Source organism: Triturus cristatus, chromosome 5_1 (genome assembly GCF_964204655.1).
Source record: "Triturus cristatus chromosome 5_1, aTriCri1.1, whole genome shotgun sequence".
In the NCBI taxonomy this organism is placed as follows: domain Eukaryota; kingdom Metazoa; phylum Chordata; class Amphibia; order Caudata; family Salamandridae; genus Triturus; species Triturus cristatus.
The window spans coordinates 648153298-648175926 of NC_140587.1; the positions used below are offsets into that span (position 1 = coordinate 648153298).

A 22629-nucleotide genomic window follows, 5' to 3' on the forward strand; every position below is an offset into this window, starting at 1 on the left:
ATCCCGATCCTGATCGCCATTTTGAGAGTAGGGCTGAGACGCCCAAGACGTTCCGGGGCTGCGCTCTAGTTGTCACGAGCACCGCCTACCACACGCTATTTAGAGGCCATTATGGTTGCGCGCAGCGTACACGCGCAGCGTCGCGCCGGAGGTGCGCCAGAGGTAAGCCCGTTTGCGCCCGTTCGCGGACGGACCGCGACGGTCGCGGAAAACGCTGCCCCTCTGTCCACGGGTCTGTTATCCTATTCCCGTGAGGAACTTCTAAAATTAAACCCAAGCTCCACTACTCTATCTCCACCTCAGCTACACAACAGTAGTAGATGCCCTGAAACACTGTCTTGTGGCCTACTAAATGTTAGATCGCTGTGTAAACACCATGAGGAAATTGCGCTCCTTGTCGAGTCCGAACATATTGACATACTCTTTATGACCGAGACCTGGACCAGAGCAGATAGTTCAGTGGATCTGGCCCTGGCCTGCCCCCCAGGATATAAAATAAAACATAATCCCCGGGTGGGAGCCAGGGGAGGTGGAGTTGGCATTATCTTTAGAGACACCTTATGTCTCTCTCAGATTGCGGTGAAGGCCATCTCGGGCTATGAATTACTGGGTTTCTCTCTGAACAGTCAGGGAGGAGCTTTATACTCTGGACTGTTTTGTTATAGATCTCCGGCTGGCTCCTTATCAGAGGTAACAAGGCTCATCGACCTGATCCATGATTTATCCAACTCCCATACCAGATTCTTGGTATTGGGAGATTTTAATCTTTGGCCAGATGGTCCTTTGGATTCTGCCTTTAAAGATCTGGAGCAGGCCTGTAGCAATGTACAGCTAAAACAGCTAGTTACTCTGCCGACCCATTCAAAAGGTCACATTTTAGATATGATTTTCGCGGATACAGAGAATGTAGCTCTTCGGGACATTCTACCTCAATGTTGGACAGACCATGCATTGGTTCATTTTATCCTCTCTCTTCCTGCAGACTCCTTGATGAGAGGTAGCCTAGGCATTACTAGGGTGGGTAGACAATGGTCTAAACTCGTGAAACAGTCCACCCTACCTGCCTTGCTTCCGTTGGGTTTTTCACTAGGAGACAGCGTAGACGCAAGCTACGAGGTGCTTAGTCAGCGAATCGTGACTTCATTAGACTCATTAGCTCCTTTGCGTAAAATCAGAGATAGATCTACTCGTGCTATGCCTTGGTTCTCAGAGGAACTGCTTCAATCTAAACTCCAGTGTAAAAGGACGGAGCGCGCTTGGAGGAAACAGTATCGGGAATCAGATAGAGCCTGCTACAAGCGAACTTTGGCAACTTATAAAGCGCAGATTAGATGCGCCAAAGCTAAATTTCTAGAAGATTCCCTACTGTCGGCGGCAAATAAATCCCAGGCGTTGTTCAAAATTGTTAAAGATCTTTCACACTCTACCTGCACTGCTAATGATGTCCCTGTATCCCAGTCTCTATGCGACTCACTGGCTCAGGCCTTTGAGGAGAAGATTGCTACCATCTTGAGCAATCTTGATTCCTCATCAAGCTCCGGCACTCAGCCTCTGCTCACTCCCATTTTTACACCGGATACGGAGGGTGATGCAGGCTTAGCTCGCCTTAACTGTTTCCCGGTACCATCTTTTGAGGAGTTTAGTGCATTGGCTGATAGCGTCTCTTCCGGCTCTCCCCTTGATCCACTTCCTCATAAATTTTGGAAGCTATTTCGGGCAGAACTCTTCTTGCCATTATTTGCGACCTGTTGTCAATCCCTCAGGTCTGCGCGAGTACCGGATTGCTGGAAATTGGCAGTGGTGTCTCCTCTCCTCAAGAAGGAAACCTTGGACCCTTCCTGCCCTGCCAATTATAGGCCCATCTCCCTCCTACCTTTTCCAATCAAAATCTTGGAGAAATGGGCCACAAAACATCTTTCCGGCTATCTGGAGAGCAACGCCTGTTTGGACGTTGCTCAATTTGGATTTAGACCAGCCCACGGGACAGAGTCAGCATTGGTGACTGTGCTTGACGACCTCAGGACGCGTGCCGACCAAGGCCGGGCAGCCTTTTTAGTGCTGCTCGATATGTCGGCCGCGTTCGATACGGTCAGCCATGTGATCTTACTCAGGAGGCTGAGGGAAGTGGGGGTGACTGGCTTGGCCCTTGATTGGCTGACGTCCTACCTGGACAATAGACACCAGGTAGTGGCCCTGCCTCCGTTCAAATCATCTATCAGAAGCGTTGGCCAGGGTGTACCTCAAGGGTCAGCCATCAGCCCTATACTCTTCAATCTCTACCTCCGCCCCCTGATCAAGCTGATAAAAACCTTCGGCATTGCAGTCACCAATTATGCGGATGACACCCAACTTATCTTCTCGTTCGAAGGTAAGGAGGCGGTGTCACAAGAGATTTTCCATCGCTGCATGACTTCTACGGCAGACTGGCTGCGTCGTAATTCTTTGCAATTTAATAGTTCAAAAACCGAGGTTCTTCACTGTTCAACTGACCGCACCCCTAGGCCTCTTCCATCGAACTTTTGGCCGCCATCCTTCCAGGGTACCAGCCCTTCAGCAGACTGCGTGCGGAACTTGGGAGTATATTTTGGCTCCAACCTTCAACTGGATGTTTCTGTGAACAAAACAGTGGCTACGTGCATGGCTTTGCTTCGCACGTTAAGGAAAATCCTACCTTTACTCCCAGCGCAGGCAAGACCAGAGGTAGTGCGGGGTACCATCTTAAGTAGACTTGACTACTGTAATGCACTACTTCTGGGAGCCCCGGTGACTCTGGTGGGTAAACTGCAACGTGTACAGAACCTGGCGGCTAAACTAGCTCTGTCACGTCGGCGCGTGGATTCTTCCACTACTGCGCTCAGGGACCTTCATTGGTTGCCTGTCCCTCAGCGGATTGAATTCAAGGCCCTCTGCATGGTATTTAGAGCTCTTCATGATCAAGGTCCCATTCCTCTACGGAATATGTTCTCATGGTATGTCCCACCTAAGTCTCTCCGCTCGGCTACGGCTCGCTTGGTGGTAGTCCCAAAAATCCTAAGGACTCGATTGGGAGGCCGGTCTTTCCGCTACACAGCAGCAACTCTGTGGAACTCACTGCCGTGGGCAGTGAGGAGTATGGAAGCTCTCCCCTCCTTTAAGAAAGCCCTGAAAACTCATCTTTTCCCAAGAGTGGCGTAATTTTGTTACGCAGTGGATCGTTTCTCAATGTGCAGGTTCCTCTTAGTTTCATCAACAGTCTAAGCGCCAGGATGCCCGCTGGGTGACAGTCATTGCGCTATACAAGTATATCTATACATGCATACATACATATCCCTTTGTCTGCTTAGCAGAGAAACCAGGATGTGCAATCCACTCTTATGGTCCCACCCCTTAAATGACTCGCATCTCTTCGGAGCAAAGGCTGACTGATTTCAAGAGGTTCAAATAGAGCAAGGCTACGAACTCAGCAGAGAGATTACCGTCAGTTCAAAACACTTTGTGATTACTACAGAACGTTTTCCTTTCAAGGCAGACAACACACTTAAGCCTCTCAGCAACAGCAAGCCAACCCTCTGTACAGTCAATACCAGGGACATGGCAAGGATAGAGGTTGCACCCTACTTTACCCTCCCCTCTACATCATGCTGATCCTCAATTATCGCATGGAAGCAGCCTTAGATCCCTCTTGTTAGTAAACAGGATGCCACTTGGAGGATGGGTATCCTCTTTTCCACAGAATGGGAGGGACCTCACTGAAGACAGACGAGTCTTAAACATTTTGGAAAGGGTGTATACCCCATACTTTCAACAGGCCCCACCACCAATTACCCCATCTTCTCCTGCCTTTCCAGCTGACCACCTTCGGACCCTTCAACAGGAAGTAGAGTTCTTAATTTTAAACAAAGGGGTCAGTGGAGATGATGCCAGAGCAGACATGGGTCCAGGGATGGTACTCCTGGTGTTCCTGGGTACCTGGCCTAGACCTCGTGGTCTGACTTGGTTCCACAAGAAGGTCAGAATGCTGTCCCTGGCCCAGGTACTACTTGCGCTGGAAGCGGAGGACTGGATGCTATCTATGGGTCTCCACAAAAGTGATGGTGGTGGTTGCTCATTCGATCCTGGATCTCAGTGTCCCGTTAGTTTGAAGACTGGCTCCTTAAAGCCAGATCTCAAGAGATGGTGTTGCACCATCTGCGGGTCACAGCGGTTAAGCTGTTTGACTTGCATTTTCCGTCAGCAAGCCCAAACTTCACCTGGTGTTCTCTCAGCGCAGCCTGTTCATAGGAACCGTACTGGACACCACTTAGAGTCAAGCCTTAGCCCCTTCACAGAGGATTCAGGACATTCAGACATTGTTTTAGAACGGAGTGCAGGTTCAAGTCCTGCTGGTCTTACACCTCCTGGGCCTGCTAGCGTCCTGCATGGTCACTCATGCATGCTGGCACATGAGCCCTCCAGTGGTCCTCCTCAATCAGTGTAGAGATCTTCTGTGTTTCATCATGATCTCTAGATACAAAGCGGCGGACTTGATGTGGTAGAGCATAGAAGGCAATCTGATTCAAGGAACGCCATTCCTCCCCCAACAGCAGTGGTTACAGCGATAACTCATGCTTCCACATTAGTGTGGGGAGGAATTGGAGATCAGAGGTCTAGGCCTCCAGAGGAGCAGATGATGCATATCACCAGAGCTTAGGGCAATTCAGCTGGTGTTCAGAGCCTCCCTGCGGGTCCTTCCCAGCCAGTGTGTCTCTAAATCTTGACAGACAACACAACTGTGATGTGGTACATAAACAAGTAGGTAGGGGGTGTAAAGTTGTGTTCTCTATTGGTAAGCTTTGCAGCTCTGGACCTGTGTGCGAGAACATCGCATCTGGTTGTTAGCCAACCACCTAGCCGGAGTGCTCAATGTTCGAGTGGACATTCTCAGTCTGTCTCATCTTGACACCCACAAATTTAGGCTTCACCCAGAGGTAGTGCAGTACATCTTCATCCTTTAGGGCACTCCTGCGGTGGAGTTTTGTCACTAGCGACAACACTCACTCCCTTAAGTTCTGTGCCTGCCAGTATCTGTTGCAGGGAGAACTGGAGGATGTGTTTCAGCTGAGGTGGAACTTGAGCTTCACTGTGCGTTTTCTCCCATTCCCTGGATTCCTTGGGTTCTGAGGAAGATTTGCCTCATCCTGGACCAAGTCATCTTGATAGCCCCATATTAGCCAAAAAGAGCGTGGTCTGCTGTCTTAATGCATCTCTCCCTGTGTCCCTGCTCCATCTCCCTCACAGGGTAGATCATCTCTGGCAGTCAGAGGTGCAGGTTCAGCATCGCAACCTCCAGAGCCTCAACCTTCTTGCCTAGAAAATGAGCTGGGTAATCTCAATGCTTTTTCCTTCCTTCCTAAAGTGGTGGAAGTTATTTTGTGTGCCTACTGTCCCTCCACGAAAACGGTATATTCGAAAAGATGGAGTGGGTTCAGCAAGTGGTGAATTGATAGCTCAGTAGACTCTCTTGAGACCGCATTTCTGAAGATGGAGTGGGTTCAGCAAGTGGTGTATTGATAGCTCAGTAGACTCTCTTGAGACCGCATTTCTGATAGCCTGTGTTGCAACCGGGGTGTGCAGCGGGCACAGTTACGTGATTTTTCTCAGCATTGTTGCCCTCCCTGAACAATCGGCCTTCTTCATCCCCTATAGTCTTGAGGTTCCTGAAGGGCCTCACCAACAAGTTTCTCCCTTCCCCCTGCATCTGACAAGAGAAAGAAGAGGAAGACAGGCTTCATAGCTTAGTCCCCAAGTAAGTGGTCGGCTTCTAATTTTACAGAACCAAGAAATTCACAGTTGATGACCAGCTTTTCATTGGCCAGAAGAAGGGCAAGGCAGTCCACAAGAGGATGTCGTTGAGGTGGATCATCTTATGCATGAGGATATGCTATATCTTGGCTCACAAGGGGCATCAGGGCCCAGTCCACCAGAGTGAAATCTTCTACCTCCGCTCTGGCAAGGGGAGTCCCGGTTGCAAAGATCTGCAAAGCAGCAACTTGGTCTTCCCTTCACATTTTTGCAAAGCATTACTGCTTAGACTCAAAGGTGTAGATGGAAGCTCACTTTACACACTCTGTCCTTCAGGACTTCTAGGTTTAACCAGCCATTCACCCTCCTCCTGTTTGGGGGCTGCTTGTGGAATCTATTTAAAAGGTGAGCAATCTGCAGGTGGAAGTATCCTTCGAAAGAAAAAGTTACTTACTTTTGGTTAATTCTCTTTACCTGCGGATTCTTCACCGATCCGCCCTCCTACCTATTTTCATGTCTGGTTACTAAATTGACAATGTTAATAAGGTATCAATTCTATAAATATTATGGGACCTTACTAAGCTGATGCTGTTCTAATCTCGTTCACCTGAAAAGCATGTTAAAAATGGAAAGAAAACTGACCTCAGGGCTCTGGTTGGGCGCTCTATGGCTCCAGTGACATTATTGCATTGTTTCTGATTCCCAAATGAAGCCACCACCACCTGAAGGTGTGGAGTGCTATTCAAAAGTTGCAATATTCAGTCTGACATCTGGGATACTCAAAAGGCGAGTAATCTGCAAATAGTGTATCCATGATTGTTACCAAAGTTAAGTAACTTTTTCATCTGTTCAATTAAGACCAGCTGTCCGGTTTAGAAGTACTGGCATTGCACTCATAAGTATACTAGACAAACTTTGAAGTACAGCTTAGTTCCCCTTAAAACTTAATCTCAACCTACCGAGAAATGCAATAGCTATCTCCTCTAGATAGCTGTGATCATGGCAATCAGGAACATAAACAAAGATGCAGGAGGCGCCATACTCCTTTGAACCTTTGACACTGATGTGTTAAATTATCTATGTAGCTTGTCATTCTAGCGTTTTTCTAAGAACTGGGTGGGTCCAGTTTTCTATGGCATTTGTGTGTGTAAGTTGGACCTACATGTGCAAATGGCTTAATTTACTTATGCATGGTATTTGCAAACAGTGACCTAGCTCTGCTAAATCTATTTACCCACGCTCCAAGATCACTCCGAGATAGCATAATATTGAACTTGACTAAATCTAATGACCTTGGCATGGAAAGGGGTTTGAGGAAGGGGGCGCCCTGCTACATTTTAAACTCACAAGTTTGTCAATATTCGCAAACATTTTTCCAACTTTTTCTATCCTGGCAACGGGCTGAGATTTACTCCTTTAAAGAGTAAGAAAGCATCCATTTCGAAGGGAGCCTCGACCACCTCCTAAAATTGACGCAGCGTATGAGAAGGGGATTCTTCAGGGAAAATAATACTTCCCCGGGGGATTTGAAAAAACAACCAAAGAGGAAAATTGCAAATACAAGTTCATTATAAAATATACACAAATAAATTCTGTCTCAATAGTTTGTCTTAACTGGTGCCTATGTTGCCCTAATTTTGTACTTTCACTGATCACAGGTGTAATCTGAGCCAGACATTAGGTCACCTAATAAACATATATCTGCTGCTTGGAGTAAAATATAACAAATGCAGAATATTTGGTGAATAGCAGTGCTTTACTTTCGATGTATTTTGTGTGCATTCCCAGGTGAATGCAGTTAGTTTATAAAGAAACTCTGCTAGCTGCCCCAGTCATTTGATTTATGTATTTGTACAGCGCAAATATCACTCTGAAAAGAGCATCCTGGCGCTATACAGGAATAAGCAAAGAGTGTCAGACAGACATGTGATGTATCTCAATTTATACAAGTGAAGATCAGAATGCGTCAGTGGACCCAAAGATCCAAGCCTTCAAGGCTTTCCTGAATTGGGTTTCTGATTCTATCAACCGCAACTGTGTAGGCATGAGGTTATGCTCTGGTTCTCAAGACTGCCAAGGGTTTTCATCCTTTGGTTGTGTACCTAAAGGTAGGGGGTTTTAGTAGGTTTGCTGAGCAGGATCTAAGTGTCCTAGCAGTGATGTACGGGGTAAACCTGGCCGCTTCGTATTTGGATTCTGAATCTCTAAAGGCTCTAAAAGTGATTAGCAGATAGAATTCTTTTTTGAATAGGCAGCCAATGAAGGGTTTTAAGGGCTGCCGAGGCAGAAGATCGGCAGGACAGTTTCAACACCAGGCGGGCCGCTGCATGTTGTACAGCCTGTATCTTTTTTAGTACTTGTTTGTTAACTTCTGCAAACAGGTTATTACAGTAGTCTAATCTAGACTGGATAAGTGCTACTGCCACTGTCTTCCTTGCAGAGTAGGGAATAAGGTCAAAATATCTTTTGAGTTTTGATAAGGTTGAAGCACATGCCAGCCACTGCGAGGGCTAGTGGCTAGTGGCCAAAACGAGAGAGAGGCATCGAATTTTAACCCGAGATTCTTAACTACTTCTACTGTATTGGGCGGAGCAGGTGTGTCTTTTGGCCACCATTGGGTCGGATTGAAGGGATTATCCTTGCTTATTAACATTAACTGGGTCGTATCCTTATTGCATTTAAGATGGTTGAGTCTCATCTAGCGGATGACCTCTGTTTGCTGTTGCTTGAAGTTAAGCTCTGCTTCATTAGAATCTTTTTCTGAGACCAAGATCAGTTGCGTGTCATCTGCATAGGAGGTTGTTTCAATGTTGAGTGAGGATATTGAGATTAGCGGGGCCATGTAGATATTAAACAAGAGAAGCTAAGAGAAGAGCCCTGTGGAACGCCCATTGTGATGGGGCATTCAGTTGGAAGAGATCATCCTACGGCCACTGTTTGTCTACGGTTGGTAAGAAAAGATTTTATCCATGTTAGGGCAATATGAGCTATGACGCAGTTTGTCATTCGGGCTAAAAGAATATCCTGGGAAATGGTATTAAATGCGGTCGACAAATCTAATAAAATCAGCACCGCATTTTTTCATTTATCTAAGGGTAATTTCAATGTATCTACCATTTCCAATAGTCGCGTACTTAGGACGGAAGTCGGATTGGTGGGGGTGCAATATCCTGGCTTCCTCAAGGAAGTCGGTGAGCTGTTTATTGACCAGTCTTTTTGCGATTTCCCCCCCCCCCCACCCCGAGGATGGGTAATAGCGAAATTGGGCGAAGGTTAGAGAGTGTGGAAGGATCCATGACCTGTTTATATGGAGTGGTTTGACAACTTCCAGTTTCCATTCTGCAGGGACTGTCGCTGTAGCCAGGGAAGAATTTATTATGTTGTTGATTACTGGGTTGACAGTACCTAGGATCTTATGAAGTACAGCAGGAGGACATGCATCAAAGGGAGATCCCGATTTGCAAGGACAATAGCTTGACGTGACTAATCCAGTGAGATTCTATGAAAAACTTGGAGGGATGGTCCTGTGTAGGTGGGATCAGGCTCTAAATCTTGGCAACGCGTGTTTAGAGTGCTAAATTCTTTTTGAATGTTAAGGATTTTTAGTTTGATGAAAACTGAAATCTGATCACATAACATTTGTGACGGGGGTAGGGGGGGAGAAAATACTGGCTGGCCAGCCCTCAAAAGCCCACCCTGAACTACAACCCTGACCAATAATTGCTATTTTCAATAGAGACTTAAAGGATTTTATTAAATGTGGAGCTAGAAAACCTTCCAAAATGGAAACCAAGCTGAAAGCCTGCTCTGGTGGAGGTAAACTAAACAGGTAACATAAATAGAGTAAGAAGTAATTAAATTAACATCAGTTCCAAATTAAAAAAACAAAGCGTGTTAAAATAGACATAATAATACGATAATCCTTGGTTATCTCAGTGCTTCCACATATTTCTTATCATTAATCTAGCTTTATTGTAATCGCCTGCCATCCCCGTCTGACTCGTAATCATATGTATCAAAAGTGTGCTTGAAGACTGATTGACGCAGAAAGGTCTGGTTGTTAAGGTAGTGCTGTTTGGTGGTTTAATTAAAGTGAGATGAAAGTTGTAAAGTAAGGAGTCCAAGACATTTCTTAAGCAAAACATGTATAAATGTAATGTAAAACAGGGTTTGATTGAAGGATATATTGTTGAAGTTAGGTATTGAATTAATACATTTTCTTAGTTATCTAATTCTGTGAAGTTGGCTACTCTGCATGTTTCATATAAGTAATGTTTTATTGTACACATGTCTTTCAGGTTTTAGACCATTGCTTGAAGTGTTCAGTGTAATGCATGGACCAAAGGAAGAATGTGTGAAAGCTCTGAAGAAGGGCCACCTCCTGGCCATCTCACCTGGTGGAGTACGGGAGGCAATTTTTAGCGATGAAAGCTACATCCTTCTATGGGGCAGTCGTAAAGGCTTTGCCCAGGTGGCTATAGATGCAAAAGTGGTGAGTTCTTGGCAATAGATATTCTGAAGGTTATAATGGTCATATTTATTCCATGGATCGTGTGACAACAATAACATTTATGTCGTTTTGTAATTAAGATGTTTAATGATAAAAATCTAAAGCAAAATAAAATGTATATTTCATCATAATGGTTAGAATAACTTGTTGGGATAACCTAAAATAGCATATTGTCACTTCATGGTGCAGGAGCTGTATCATATTAACATGAACTTTTTGTTTTTACATTTTCTTCTGTCAGGATCTTGCCTTTCTGACATTGCTCCTTTTCTTCTCACTCGTCCTCCAAGTTTATATTTTTTCTTTTCCCTGACCAACTAACCTAAGGAACCTAATAAAATAAGTTTTGATGCTAGGTGTGCAATGCTTATATTATGCAGTGTGTTTGGGCAGAAACATATTTCTTATGTGAAGTATGGAATAAGAGGTGCTAGCAAAAACAATATTGAAAGAAGAAAAATAAATGGCTGTTCCAGCTGCATCTTTCCTTCTTTACAGAGGCAACCCTACTCGCACAGAACCAGGACATATAACAATGGTTCTTGTGGAAAAATAAACAATTATAATTTATACTAATTACGCACAGTCGTTGATAATTCTGATAAGGTATGTTCGAAACAGAAGCGCTCCTACAAAGTTTAATCGGGAGACCAAATACTGTTAGCACAGAAACATGTTTGTATTTTGAAAACCTATATTTAGAAAAAGGTGCAATAGTGTCCCAAGTGAAAAGTCGAACCCACACAGTTTATGTGAAAATAATATGCAGCAAACAGCTGCGGTTTCTCAATACAAGAAAGCGACCATTGCAAATTACATGATATTAATTACACAGCCCTGTTAAATAAATACACATGCACACACACGTTTCGACCCCACTATTGATGGGTGGGTCTAATTAGGCCCTAAAGAATGGCGACCCCTGAAATAGAAGAATAAAGAAAGACTGAGCAGAGAAATTGAGAGAAACCAAGAAGGTGATGGAGAAGCCGTTCTACCCAAAGACTAGTTAGGTGGGGTGCTAATAAAACCCAGTGAGACAAAGAGGAGATTACTCGCATGGTGACCAGCTAGGTTACTTGAAGGAAACATTGACATAACATTTGAATCTAGGGAGCAGTCCCATGGGTAGGGCTCAATGCATTATTAGACGGGACTTACCCTAGTAAAGGTGGGCTGGGGGGGTAATCCAAAATGTTGAGGCTTATTCGAGATGAGGCATGGAATGTATCCTGAGTGATGGAGGAATTGCTGAGAAAGGACTAGCCCAGGATGAGTCGAACATTGAAAACCAGGCCTGGTGAAAAAGTGTACTCCGTGTGTCTGGGTGCTACCGGAGTGAGCCACTGCGCTCTGTGAAGAACGACTAGTTAATTCTACGACGGCAGATGCTGTTTAATGTCTGCATCTGAAATGAGATGTGTATATGGACTGCCGTGATCGGCTATCGTTACTTGGATAGTCTCCTGCAGGGAGGAGGACCATCCGGTACAACCTTCTGTCGGGATGCCTTCTGAACCTCTCACTCACCAAGGACCCTACGACCGCCAAAACAAACCTCCACGAAGGTATGAAAGCCATTGCCGAATGGATGAAGAACAGCCGTCTGAAGCTGAACTCGGACAGGACGGAGGTCCTCATCCTCGGCCCCACGCCTTCAGCCTGGGACGACTCCAGGTGGTCGACCGCCCTGGGAGCAGCTCCAACACCCACCGACCACGCACACAACCTGGGATTCATCCTCGACTCTACACTCTCCATGACCAAGCAAGTCAACGCCATCTCATCCTCCTGTTTCAACACCCTCCGCATGCTCCGAAAGATCTACAAGTGGATCCCCACAGACACTAGAAGAACGATCACCCAGGCCCTCGTCAGTAGCAGAATGGACTACGGAAACGCCCTCCATGCAGGAGCCTCGGCCAAACTGCTGAAACGACTGCAATGCATACAGAACGCCTCTGCCCGCCTGATCCTCGACATCCCTAGCAACAGCCACATCACACCCCACCTGAGAGACCTGCACTGGCTTCCCGTCAACAAGAGGATCACCTTCAAGCTCCTCACCCACGCACACAAAGGCCTCCACAACACCGGTCCAGCATACCTCAACAAACGGCTCACCTTCCACACCCCGAACTGCCAGCTCCGCTCTGCTGACCTCGCCCTCGCCACCGTCCCCCGCATCAGTCGAACGACCACCGGCGGCAGATCATTCTCCTACCTCGCCGCCAAGTCCTGGAACACCCTCCCCGTCCTCTTACGGCAGACCGAAGAGCTACTAACCTTCAGGACGCTACTAAAGACCTGGCTGATCGAGCAGTAGCCCCCCCCCCCCCCCCCTACCAGCGCCTTGGGACCCTCACGGGTGAGTAGCGTGCTGTACAGATGTCTTGATTGATTGATTGTGAGCAGCGCGGTTACTGCTGGGTATTTGAACTACTGGGCTGCGTGCATGCAGAGGGCGCATCTGGCATTAGCTTAGTGTCAGGGAATTCACATCCCTTACCACTAGCCACCAGGCTGCTAAGAAGGAGCAGAAACAGTCTGATGTATGCCTGACAGTTGTTGGAAGGAACTGCTTCGTTCTGGTAAGGGTTGTAACTTGTATTACTTACTTGTACTGGGTATTTTTGTATTGTAATTGCATTTATATAGCGCTTACTACCCCAGACGAGGCATCGATGTGCTTTTTTGGCTATGAAGGTGGGACCATTGCATGACTGCGGGGGGAGAGACAGAAAAGACCCGAGATGCCAGGAATTAAAAAAGTAGAAAATGCACTCATGGTTTTCTATGTAGTCTTTCGTAAGAATTCGGGAAGTCTAGATTCACTAGGTGCCTTACTTGAAAATAGTGATGGACGGAATGCTTGAATTATTCTCAGGCACTGGTAATTACTCGGGCTTAATCACAATCCATCCTAATTTTCCACACCATGCCACCTCTGTTTGTGCTTTTTTTTAACTGTCTGCTCCTCAATGCAAGGTTTACTCTCGTTAATAGCGGAGAAAAAAACATATTGACTGTTGACTAATCAATCCAGAAAGGGGTGTTAATAAATTGGAACTCTTTATAAAAACTCTTGGTAAGAAACGTCCAATGGCAACAGGTCGAAACATCACACCATGGCATTCTGCATGTGTAACATGCACGACAGATGGGGGTGTTCAGTTTGAATGTTGGCTTTTCTATCTAGACCTACAAAGCAGCGTTCCAAATAGTTTGGTTTTGATAGTGATTACGTAGTCTAGGTGTTAATAGCATATTGGCCCATTTCTTCTGCTTGGGCTCCTTATACCTCTCCAAGTCTTAAAGGGAGGCGCCATTGAGCCTTAAACAAACTCTCCTGATGGAACACAAACTTAAAGAATGCAGATTACCTGGTGACCAGTAATGCCATGTGACTATATTGCCACTTTGACCAATTCCGCGACTGTTGAATAATCACAACGGTGTACTGTGTGAAAATCAGATAATCTATTAAGCCTTGAAAAGGTTTTACAAAATGTTCTTACTACATTGAATGGGTGAGCATTGTTTATCAAATCTAATCCTCCGTTGTGCACTGATTTGGATTATGCTGAAATATTCAAGAGTAAGTTGAGTAATTTTCAAAATAAAATGAACCAAGCATGAATTTAAGGACTTTGTTTAAAATGTTACCGATCTGAAATATTTTAACAAATCCTGCGGTATGCTGGATTGAGCTACCCTTCCTTTTTTCACCTTTGAAATGCTTGCTTAACAAATGGTTCCTCTAACCTTATCAATCTCTACAAGTGCAGTAGTTCACAGGCAAATGGGGGGGGGGGGGGGGGGAGGGTAATAAACGGGTATTGCTATTTGCATCTTCTGACACAAAATGGTTTAGTTGGCCCTTGGTAAAGACCTTGGACAAATCATCAACTATTCTGTTGGATATATGCTGTGAATCTGAATATCATTTTCCCTAGCTGGAAATGTGCTTTTCATATTACATACCCAACTGGATATGGAGGGAAGGACACCTCTCCGACCGTGTCCTCCAGCCCAATGTATGTGGTGGACAGTGAAATAGGGTTGGGCATGTGTCTTTCCTGCAGTGTCCTCCACTTTAGGAGCTTTAGGCGAACCCCCTGATGGCTATCTGAATCAGATTCCCCTAATTGGTAAGGCCAGTTTCTCGTCGCCAGATCCAATTTTTTTTATTTTTAAAGAACTTTTACTCTTAGCTGGGCAGTGGGGAAGTTTTAATCTGTGTTCTCAAGTTGTTGCCACAGTGAATTACACTTGGTTGCTCCTAGATATACTTTTGGCAATGTTGCAGTAGTATGTGTCCATGTCTATCTTTTTTTGCCATTTTCTTTTCTTGGTCTATATCTTATTCAGATTTATGTTCACAATCCAGGTGTACCTCTGCCAATGGATACTGTTATGAAAATCACTGAATGGTTCGTGTATGCTTTGTAGGTCTTTCCTACTCACACCTTTAGCTGTGTGTTGTTGATATCTATTGTCTCCAATGCATATAACATATGTACACATTTACTGGCTTTTGGGTCCACCCCTTACTCTTGATTGGGTGGCTTTCTTAGCTATCTCGTTTTCCCCTGCTCTTATTCAACGGCTTCCCTCCTTGTGGTTGTCCCGCCTCTGCAGCAGTTCTTCTTTACAATGTTTCTGATTCAATGACTTGTACCCTTCCGCTGCTCACTTCTAGGAATTCTTTTTTCTTTTTAAATTTAATTTTCGCACTTCAGAGATACGTATACTTTTTTCTTGCTCTCTTTGTCCCTGACTTCTCATTCGTCCTCACATTCTCACCCCAGGGCACCCTGTTCTTTCTGTCCTACTCCAACTTCGGCTGTTACATTCCTCCCCCACTCCAGCTTCCAGCCCATTGCGTAATTATTTATTTAGTTGTAAAAAAATGTAGTTATACCAAAAAAAAAAGTACGTTTGCGAGGGGCCCGACAACTGCACACTGCTACCAAACCCACTCCTCCCCCGCTTCTCTTTATACTCCAGCACTTACTTTTTTAAGATTCATCATTCTAAAATGGCCATTGCCCATCTACAAAAATCTACTTGGAATAAACGCCAAAATGTGACGCATGTATGCACACAGTGGCCATCTTGAAGAGTTGTCTTTAAGAATGGCATTTCACGATGGCTGGTGTGACATGCATATACTTTGGAACGTCACAACGCATGTGCATGCCATATTGGCCATCTTGCTGTTTTCATAAGAAAAATGCGTTCCAAGATGTCTATTGTATCCTGCTTGTGAGTCGTGACCCATGTGCAAGCACAGGCGGCCTTCTTGAGATTTGTTTTATTTATTTATTTATTTATTTATTTATTTTTTAATGGCGGGGCTTGTTTAAATATTTTCTTTAATGGTTTTTCCTTTTAACTAAAATGAAAACATACAGGTATGTTTGCTTTAGATGTTGAAAAGGACAGTATGTTTAATATTGACATGAATATTTAACTTTTTTCTTGTAGCATTTCTTATGTTGTAACAATACTTTTTTGATTTACCTTGTGTTATAATTCGATTTTTTTTTTCTGCAGTCGGCATTAACATAACATTATTCATGCTCTCTGATGTTGTCTAGAACAAGGCATTATGTTGCTTTTGAGGAATAGTAAATCAATATGTAATGACCTAAAGGGCAAACTTGTACTTGGCAGTCTTTAATGCTTTCGGCTTCTTGGGATGCTATGTTGCCTTTGCTTTCACTCTTTTGTGCCTATTCCCTAAATTACCACAATTGTTTAAGCGATTCAAACTTCGTGGTCTCTGTGCTGCTTTTTAATCTTCTGGTGTGCTACATAGCATCTTTTGCAATCGTCCTATTGTGTAATTGCCTAAATCATTAGAAATTTCACCAAAGCTGTTCCTTACAAAAAAATTTATAACAGCTCATGTAATTGTGCTTTTCTACATCTGTTTTTTTGTGATGTCTTTATTTTCACATATAACGGTTGGTTTTTAAAGCAGTGACAAATGTTCTTTTCACGGAAGTGAAAAACACTCTGCAATTAACAATGAGATCACTGTGAATGATATTCTTAACATTCATTATTTCTAACCCGGGGGTGGGGTACTTTATCATCCCGATAAATGCCAATATACAGGTTATTGGTATTAGAATGGTGCCATGTTTGGTGGCTCAGTGGACTAATGTTTTGACTAATGCGTCCACTACAGGGGCCTGCGTTTGACCTCATGGTCACAGGTTGAAATCCCAGCAGGTCCACTCAGCTTTTCATCCTTCTGAGGTAGATAAAATGAATACCATTGAGTCGGTAACTCTAAACATCTGTTAATCACACAATAAAGAATCCAATAAGTAAATCTCATCTGTTATTCAGTGCCAAGACACCCTTCTGGGTGAACTTTAAGTTTACAAATTCATTTGTTTTGGTTTATAGTTGCATCCTGTTAAGGATTTTCCACTTCCAATTGGGCAATAACATGCATATTTTGGTTCATTCTGTGTCAAAATTCGCAGGTTCTGGTGTTTACCAGGCATTTATTACCTGGTATATTTCACGAGTTTCAATCTGTAAAATGTACCCCTCTAGTGTGGATTTATCTCATCCGGTAATTACTGGGTGTGGTAAACTCCAACATAGATATAATTGTGACCTCTGCACAAATAGGTGTTTGTGCAAGTAACACAGTTTTCTGGGCCATTCATAAAGAGGGCCATCGTGATTGGAAATACAATGGTCACTGTAATAGTAAATAAGTGGGATCCGAGAGTAGCACATAATAGATGAGGTCTAAATGCAGGGTAAATAAGGTATAAACGCTTACAAAACCAGCTTTATAGTGTTTGGTATTGTCATTCATAAGCGCACTGTAAAATATGGCATTTGCTACAAAACTATGAAATGACTAACTTGAACTGGGAAAGGGGAAGTAAATTCTCTACAGCACTCCACTCTCCTGCCTGAGAGCATTTGAACTATTTGTTTAAATGCATGTTTATTCACAACTGAAACATGCTATCTTTCATGCAAATGATTTCCTCCAACTACTCTAGCTCCTGTGATAGTGTGCAGAAAGTGATAATGTTTTTTAGACCCGTTGCAGCATATACTCAGATAAGTTATTTGGGATTTTTTTGCTTTTCCCCCACCTGCATTCAACGTGAGGTTCAGCGTGTGAAGTTATTAGTGATGTAGCCTGGATGACCAATGATGATTTACTCAACTCTTTCAAAGCTGTACCATACCTGAAACTTGGCTTACTGAATTGGAGCATGAAGAGTTCTCTTGTTCTCTGCTTCACCTTGTAGTTGATCGACCCTAGCCAAGACGGGCAGCTTAATTATAGAAGTACATGTGGTTTTGCCACATCTATGTACTACAAAAGGTCTGCAGGATCCCAGACCCATTCAGGCTGTGGCCAGTTAATCAAACAATGTTGATCTGGTTCCTGTCGAATCTGAGAAGGAGCTTATTGAGGCGCTGGACAAACCCCCTTCTCTCAGGAGTGGAGCCTTGCTTTGTCAAGGGACCCGTAGAAGTAGTAGCTTTTTAATTTTCCTGAGATTGATTTGTTTTACCTTTTTATAAATTGATGCTCAGCTAGGGGATTATCAGTGCTCTGTGCATAGTAACAGCATGGGGTTTAGTGGCAACCCTTGGAGAACCGTCCAAAAACTATTGTGCACAGAAACATTAAAGATTTTTTTCATTTAATGCTAGTCTTTGTAGAATTTAAGGTGATCTAGAATTCTGAGAATAACAAACGGTTCTGAGCCACAATGTACAAAACAATGAGGAGTAGGAGACAATATTTGAGGACCACAGAGACAGAAAAGATAAAGTTTACAGGACTCCATGCACAGAGTCAAGGCATGGTGAAATTAGAATCGGTTGAATGCATTTAGTGCAAGAGAGAACTGACTACTGGATAGATGTTGGATAGCTACAAGGTGATATGTAAAGTGGGGACAGGAAAAGAGAATTGAGGGTTAAGAAAGGAATGGATTTGGAAAATGAGAAACGGTAGTGGAACATCCTAGATCCACAGAAGACGGGAGAAAATGATGATTGGGAGAAATTGGAGGGACGTTTACTGACTAGTAAAATTAGAATTTAAGTCATGAGGGGATAGGGTTAAAGTGCAGTGGGCTCATGAGGAAGTAGAGAAGGCAAAAGAGAGGTGGTAGCCAAGGAAAAGCGAGGGAAGGTTTGGTGAAGTCCGGAGATTAGGCAAGATAACTTTTGAGAAGATACATTTTTAGACCTTTATAAACTTGGAGGATGTCTTTTGAGTATCTCTGATCCTCTGGCAGTAAATTTGAAAAGGAAGGGGCTGCTGTGTAGAAAGATTGTTTGGCAGCTTTACAAGATTTGAATTTGTGGTCTTCCAGTCTTAACTTATCAATGTTCTTAAAGGTCTTGTTCCCCCCTGAGGTTTTTGACAACAGTTCTGAGATATGCTGGGTATTTTTTGTGTATGTGCTAAGAGTGATATGCACTGACATGAAATGTATTCTAGCTTCTAGAGGAAGCCAGTGTAGTTGACATCTGATCATATTGTCTATTTCGGGATATCCGCTTGCCACAGAGTCTAGAATATTTTATACGCACCAGCGAGGAACTGAGATTGCCTGAGAGAATGGAGATGGTATAGTCCAGCTGATGTAGGACAGTAGCCTATACTGTAGTGCAAGAGGCGTTAGAGATTTTTAGAGAGAGGCTCTTGCACATGAAGCAGTGTGGGCAAATTGTGAATTCATTTTTTTATGGGAACCGAGTAAAAAAAAAAAATATGAATTAACCTTGTGTACCATGGTAGACATGGCGTTTAGATAGTCTTTACATTTTGGAAATGGCTTTATGGGGGTCACCTAATAATGATAACTTTGGTTCTCTTCTTTTAACTTAAGGAAGTTTAATTTCCTTCATTTGTGCAAGTTTGCTTAACAGTTACTGTTCTCTAACACAAAGCCTTCCAAAATGAAGAGGCAGGGTTCACACAGTTCTTTTGATCATTTGGTTCTGTGTTTTTGCCAAGTCGTAGCATAGCATAGCCAGCCACACCCCTGTAGACATCAAAAGCAAACACACTATATGGATTTTAAGAAGGAGAAATACAGTAGATTATTATAGTGGGTATAGTGTCTAATGTGACTTATAATTGCATATCAAGAATCTTTACATAAGGCAAGTATGTATTCTAGAGATGAGCCTTGTTCCTGCAGTACCAAACATAAAAGAACACATCCTCTTACACTAAGGTGGTTCAGAAGCCTAAGGGAAGCTCACATCAGGCATGACTGGTTTCCATAGTGAATTGAAATATGAATGTTTGAGGTCTCGGTCCTATTCCTTCCTCTCAATTGCAGTCTACTTCTATTCTGCTCCCAGTTCCAAACAAGACCCAAGTAGGTTCCTAACTTGAAGTCTCCAGAGAAACCTTGCATTTGCCCAAGTACCTCAACAAGGTATTCTATCCTTTTGTGATGGAAGAAAGCTTCAGTGCTCCAACATACCAATGCGACATGGAAAGGGCCACGTTAGGAAACTCCAGATATGGTTCTTGAGTCTAAATGTCGAACATTTGAAGTCAGACTCGCGTCTGCTGCTTTGGTGAAGTAGAAGTGTCTTTGCATCTCCTCTCCTCTGTCTCCCCTAGGTTCAAGGTTACAAATTTGAAGCAGGAGATGCTCCTTATAAAAATTGCATCCAAATGCTGGTCTGTGTCTTGGAAAAGCCAGCTGCTATTGCTAGCTTTTTTATGCAGGATACTGGCTAGGAGGAGGTATAAAACATAAACTTAATCTAGGTCTCTCTGGAGCGGTGTCACTGTAGAGCATGCCTGGTTCAAAAAGATTTCCTTCATTAAGATTATTAGGACAAGATTAGAAACTAAAACGTTGATGGAAAGATCTAGTTTTCTCCTTCCATTAATGAAGATGTTCAGCTACATAAGTTGGTGCTTTCTGCAAAACCCTCAAGAAGTCTTTGCTCTGTTCCTCATCAGAAATCTGGTTTCCCCTCTTTAGCATTTGTGGCTTTTGAAGCTTGGCAAATCCATATTCAAGACATGCAGAATATTCTCAAACCATAATTCTTCTTCAAATTAATACTTTACCAAAAAGTCAGCCTGACTTTGACAGTTGCTTCTTTTTAATCACATTGTGATGGGGTATGATGAATTCCCTACAGATGAAAGAGTTGTATCTCATTAATAAAGTCAACATTCTTTTACCTAACACCAGGTTCTTTTAGACCTTACTCTTGCTCCACCATTACACCCTCCAAAACAGCTGCACTATCCTGTTTTGTTACCATGGTGAGGTTGTAGAAGAAAATAGACCTTAGAGAAGAGATGGTGGCACACTATGTTGAGAAAGATGTTCCTGGGCGAGCAGAGAGACACAGTATGATGGTAAACCTAAAATTCCCTGGGTGAATGCCAGCAAGATGATTCAGTGAGCTTATGCTCACCACTAATATCTGCACTAATGTGCTGGTAACCAGTTTGGATACTGACATAGTATACTTAGCCTTCCATTCAGCTGAAGTAACTGGATTACTGTTTAATTGGTTAATATTAAAATGTGTTATTTACAGCAGAAAATGCAGAAATAAAGTATGAAGCACTATTTACAACTCATAATTAGTAGTAGCACTAGTATTATGATGACATTTAGTAGGCAGATATCCAGCCTGAATTTTGGTCGAGAGGGATTCTAAGTATGAAGGACAACCAAGGTTGTGTGTGGCCGGGCCTGACCCAGATGCCCATGTAGCTCAAAGCCCTGCATCCTAAGCAGCCCAGAAACCAATGTTATCCTGTTCCTGACTTAAGTTTCTCTCCAGACCGACATATGTCGTGAACACCTAAGCTGTTGCTTTAAAGGAAGAGGGCTGTAAGCCGTGCTTGACTCACAGGTGCAGTTACAAGAGCATTTGGGTGAGTTGCCGGTGGGCAGGTTACAGCTTTGGAGGCCCAACCCCAGCAGATGCTGCGGGTGAGTATGAGGAGGTATCACTAGGCAGAGCCCTTTTTATAGCATCATGCTTGCAGCTGGAACAAACTGCTGAGCGGTGGGCCTAAAATGAGGAAGTACACAAATACCTAGCTCCTGCCATCTAGCCCAGAGGGATGCAGCTGGCATATTTCAACATATTGGACAGAACAGACTGCTGTAGACTAGGCAGTGGTCCTCCACAGATCGACAGTGCGTCCGAGGTGCTGTTGAGTGCCCCCCATATTAAGTCCTTTGGGTTTTTGGTCTTCTTCCTGCATTGAGAAAGGCGTTGTGTGGTGTTGTGCAACCATTCAGAAGGTTAAAAAAAAAACTTTATTAACATTTCGCACATAGCATAATTTCTAAAACAAAATACTGTCTCACACATGATATAGTTTGTCATCCCCACAGCCCCCCTCGCTATCGTCTTTCTTCAACGTTGAGGGTTGCTCCTCTAGCCTTTGACTTGTTCTTGCTGGGGCAGTCAAAGCCAAGTCATCACAAATGTGGCCTCTGAAGGAGTTCCAGTCTCTCCATAGTTTACACCACCTATGGGGACATCCCCTTCCTTTGCAGGTGACCTTTTCGGCCATCACGCACCAGTCCATGTCACATTTCCAGGCCTCCTCCTCCGGTAATTGTTCGGCACCCCATGCTTTTGCTAATTAGGCTTCGCCACTGCCAGGCCTAATGTAGTCCATGTAAGTTGCAATCAGTGCAAGTCTGTATCTCTCCAGATATTCAGCGCACATTATTGGTCACCCCTCCTCCCTTTACATCCATCCAGAGCTTTTATATCATTGGGCATTCCCATAGGATGTGTAAAAAGTTGCCCGTCTGTCCACATCATCGCAGGCAGTGAAAGTCCTGGGCCTCCCCATCTTAACCATGGTTGTGTGGGTGTAGTATGAGTGATGTAGAATTTTCAATTGAACCAGCCTGAATACCGCTTGTATGGCAACTTCCCTGGGGGAGGCTAATGCTTCCTCCCATTCACTGTCCTCCAGTCCCCCCCAGCTCTTGCTCTCACTGTTCTCTGATCCTCCCTAAACCTTCTGGCATGTGATTTAATAGCTATTTGCCATAAGGCTACATCCTCTCTGGGCAGAGGATGTAGCCTTATGGCTAGAGCGATCGACCTCGAAGCTGGGGAACCGGGTTCGAGGCTCGGCAACGATGCTCAACATCTTGTGATTCTGGACAAATCACTTAATCTCCCCGTGCCTAACAAAATGAATGTGTCCTTGTGTAACAAAACTGGTGCTCATGTAAAGCTCTCCGATGCCTAATATCTTCGGCACTAATGCCCTGATTCCGTGTCTGAGCTGGAGGTATTACTATATCTCTGTATGCACCAGTTAGTATTCTAGC

General features: G+C 43.9%; 1 protein-coding gene across 1 annotated transcript in view; it reads left to right on the forward strand.

The window, feature by feature from the left end:
• The window catches only part of TMEM68 (transmembrane protein 68), a 102837-nt gene that overhangs the window by 58413 nt on the left and 21795 nt on the right, over positions 1–22629 (forward strand). Inside the window, exon 5 of the mRNA XM_085605609.1 lies at positions 10059–10252. Coding sequence (XP_085461735.1) covers positions 10059–10252 — 194 coding nt within the window. The remainder of the gene's footprint in view (positions 1–10058; positions 10253–22629) is intronic.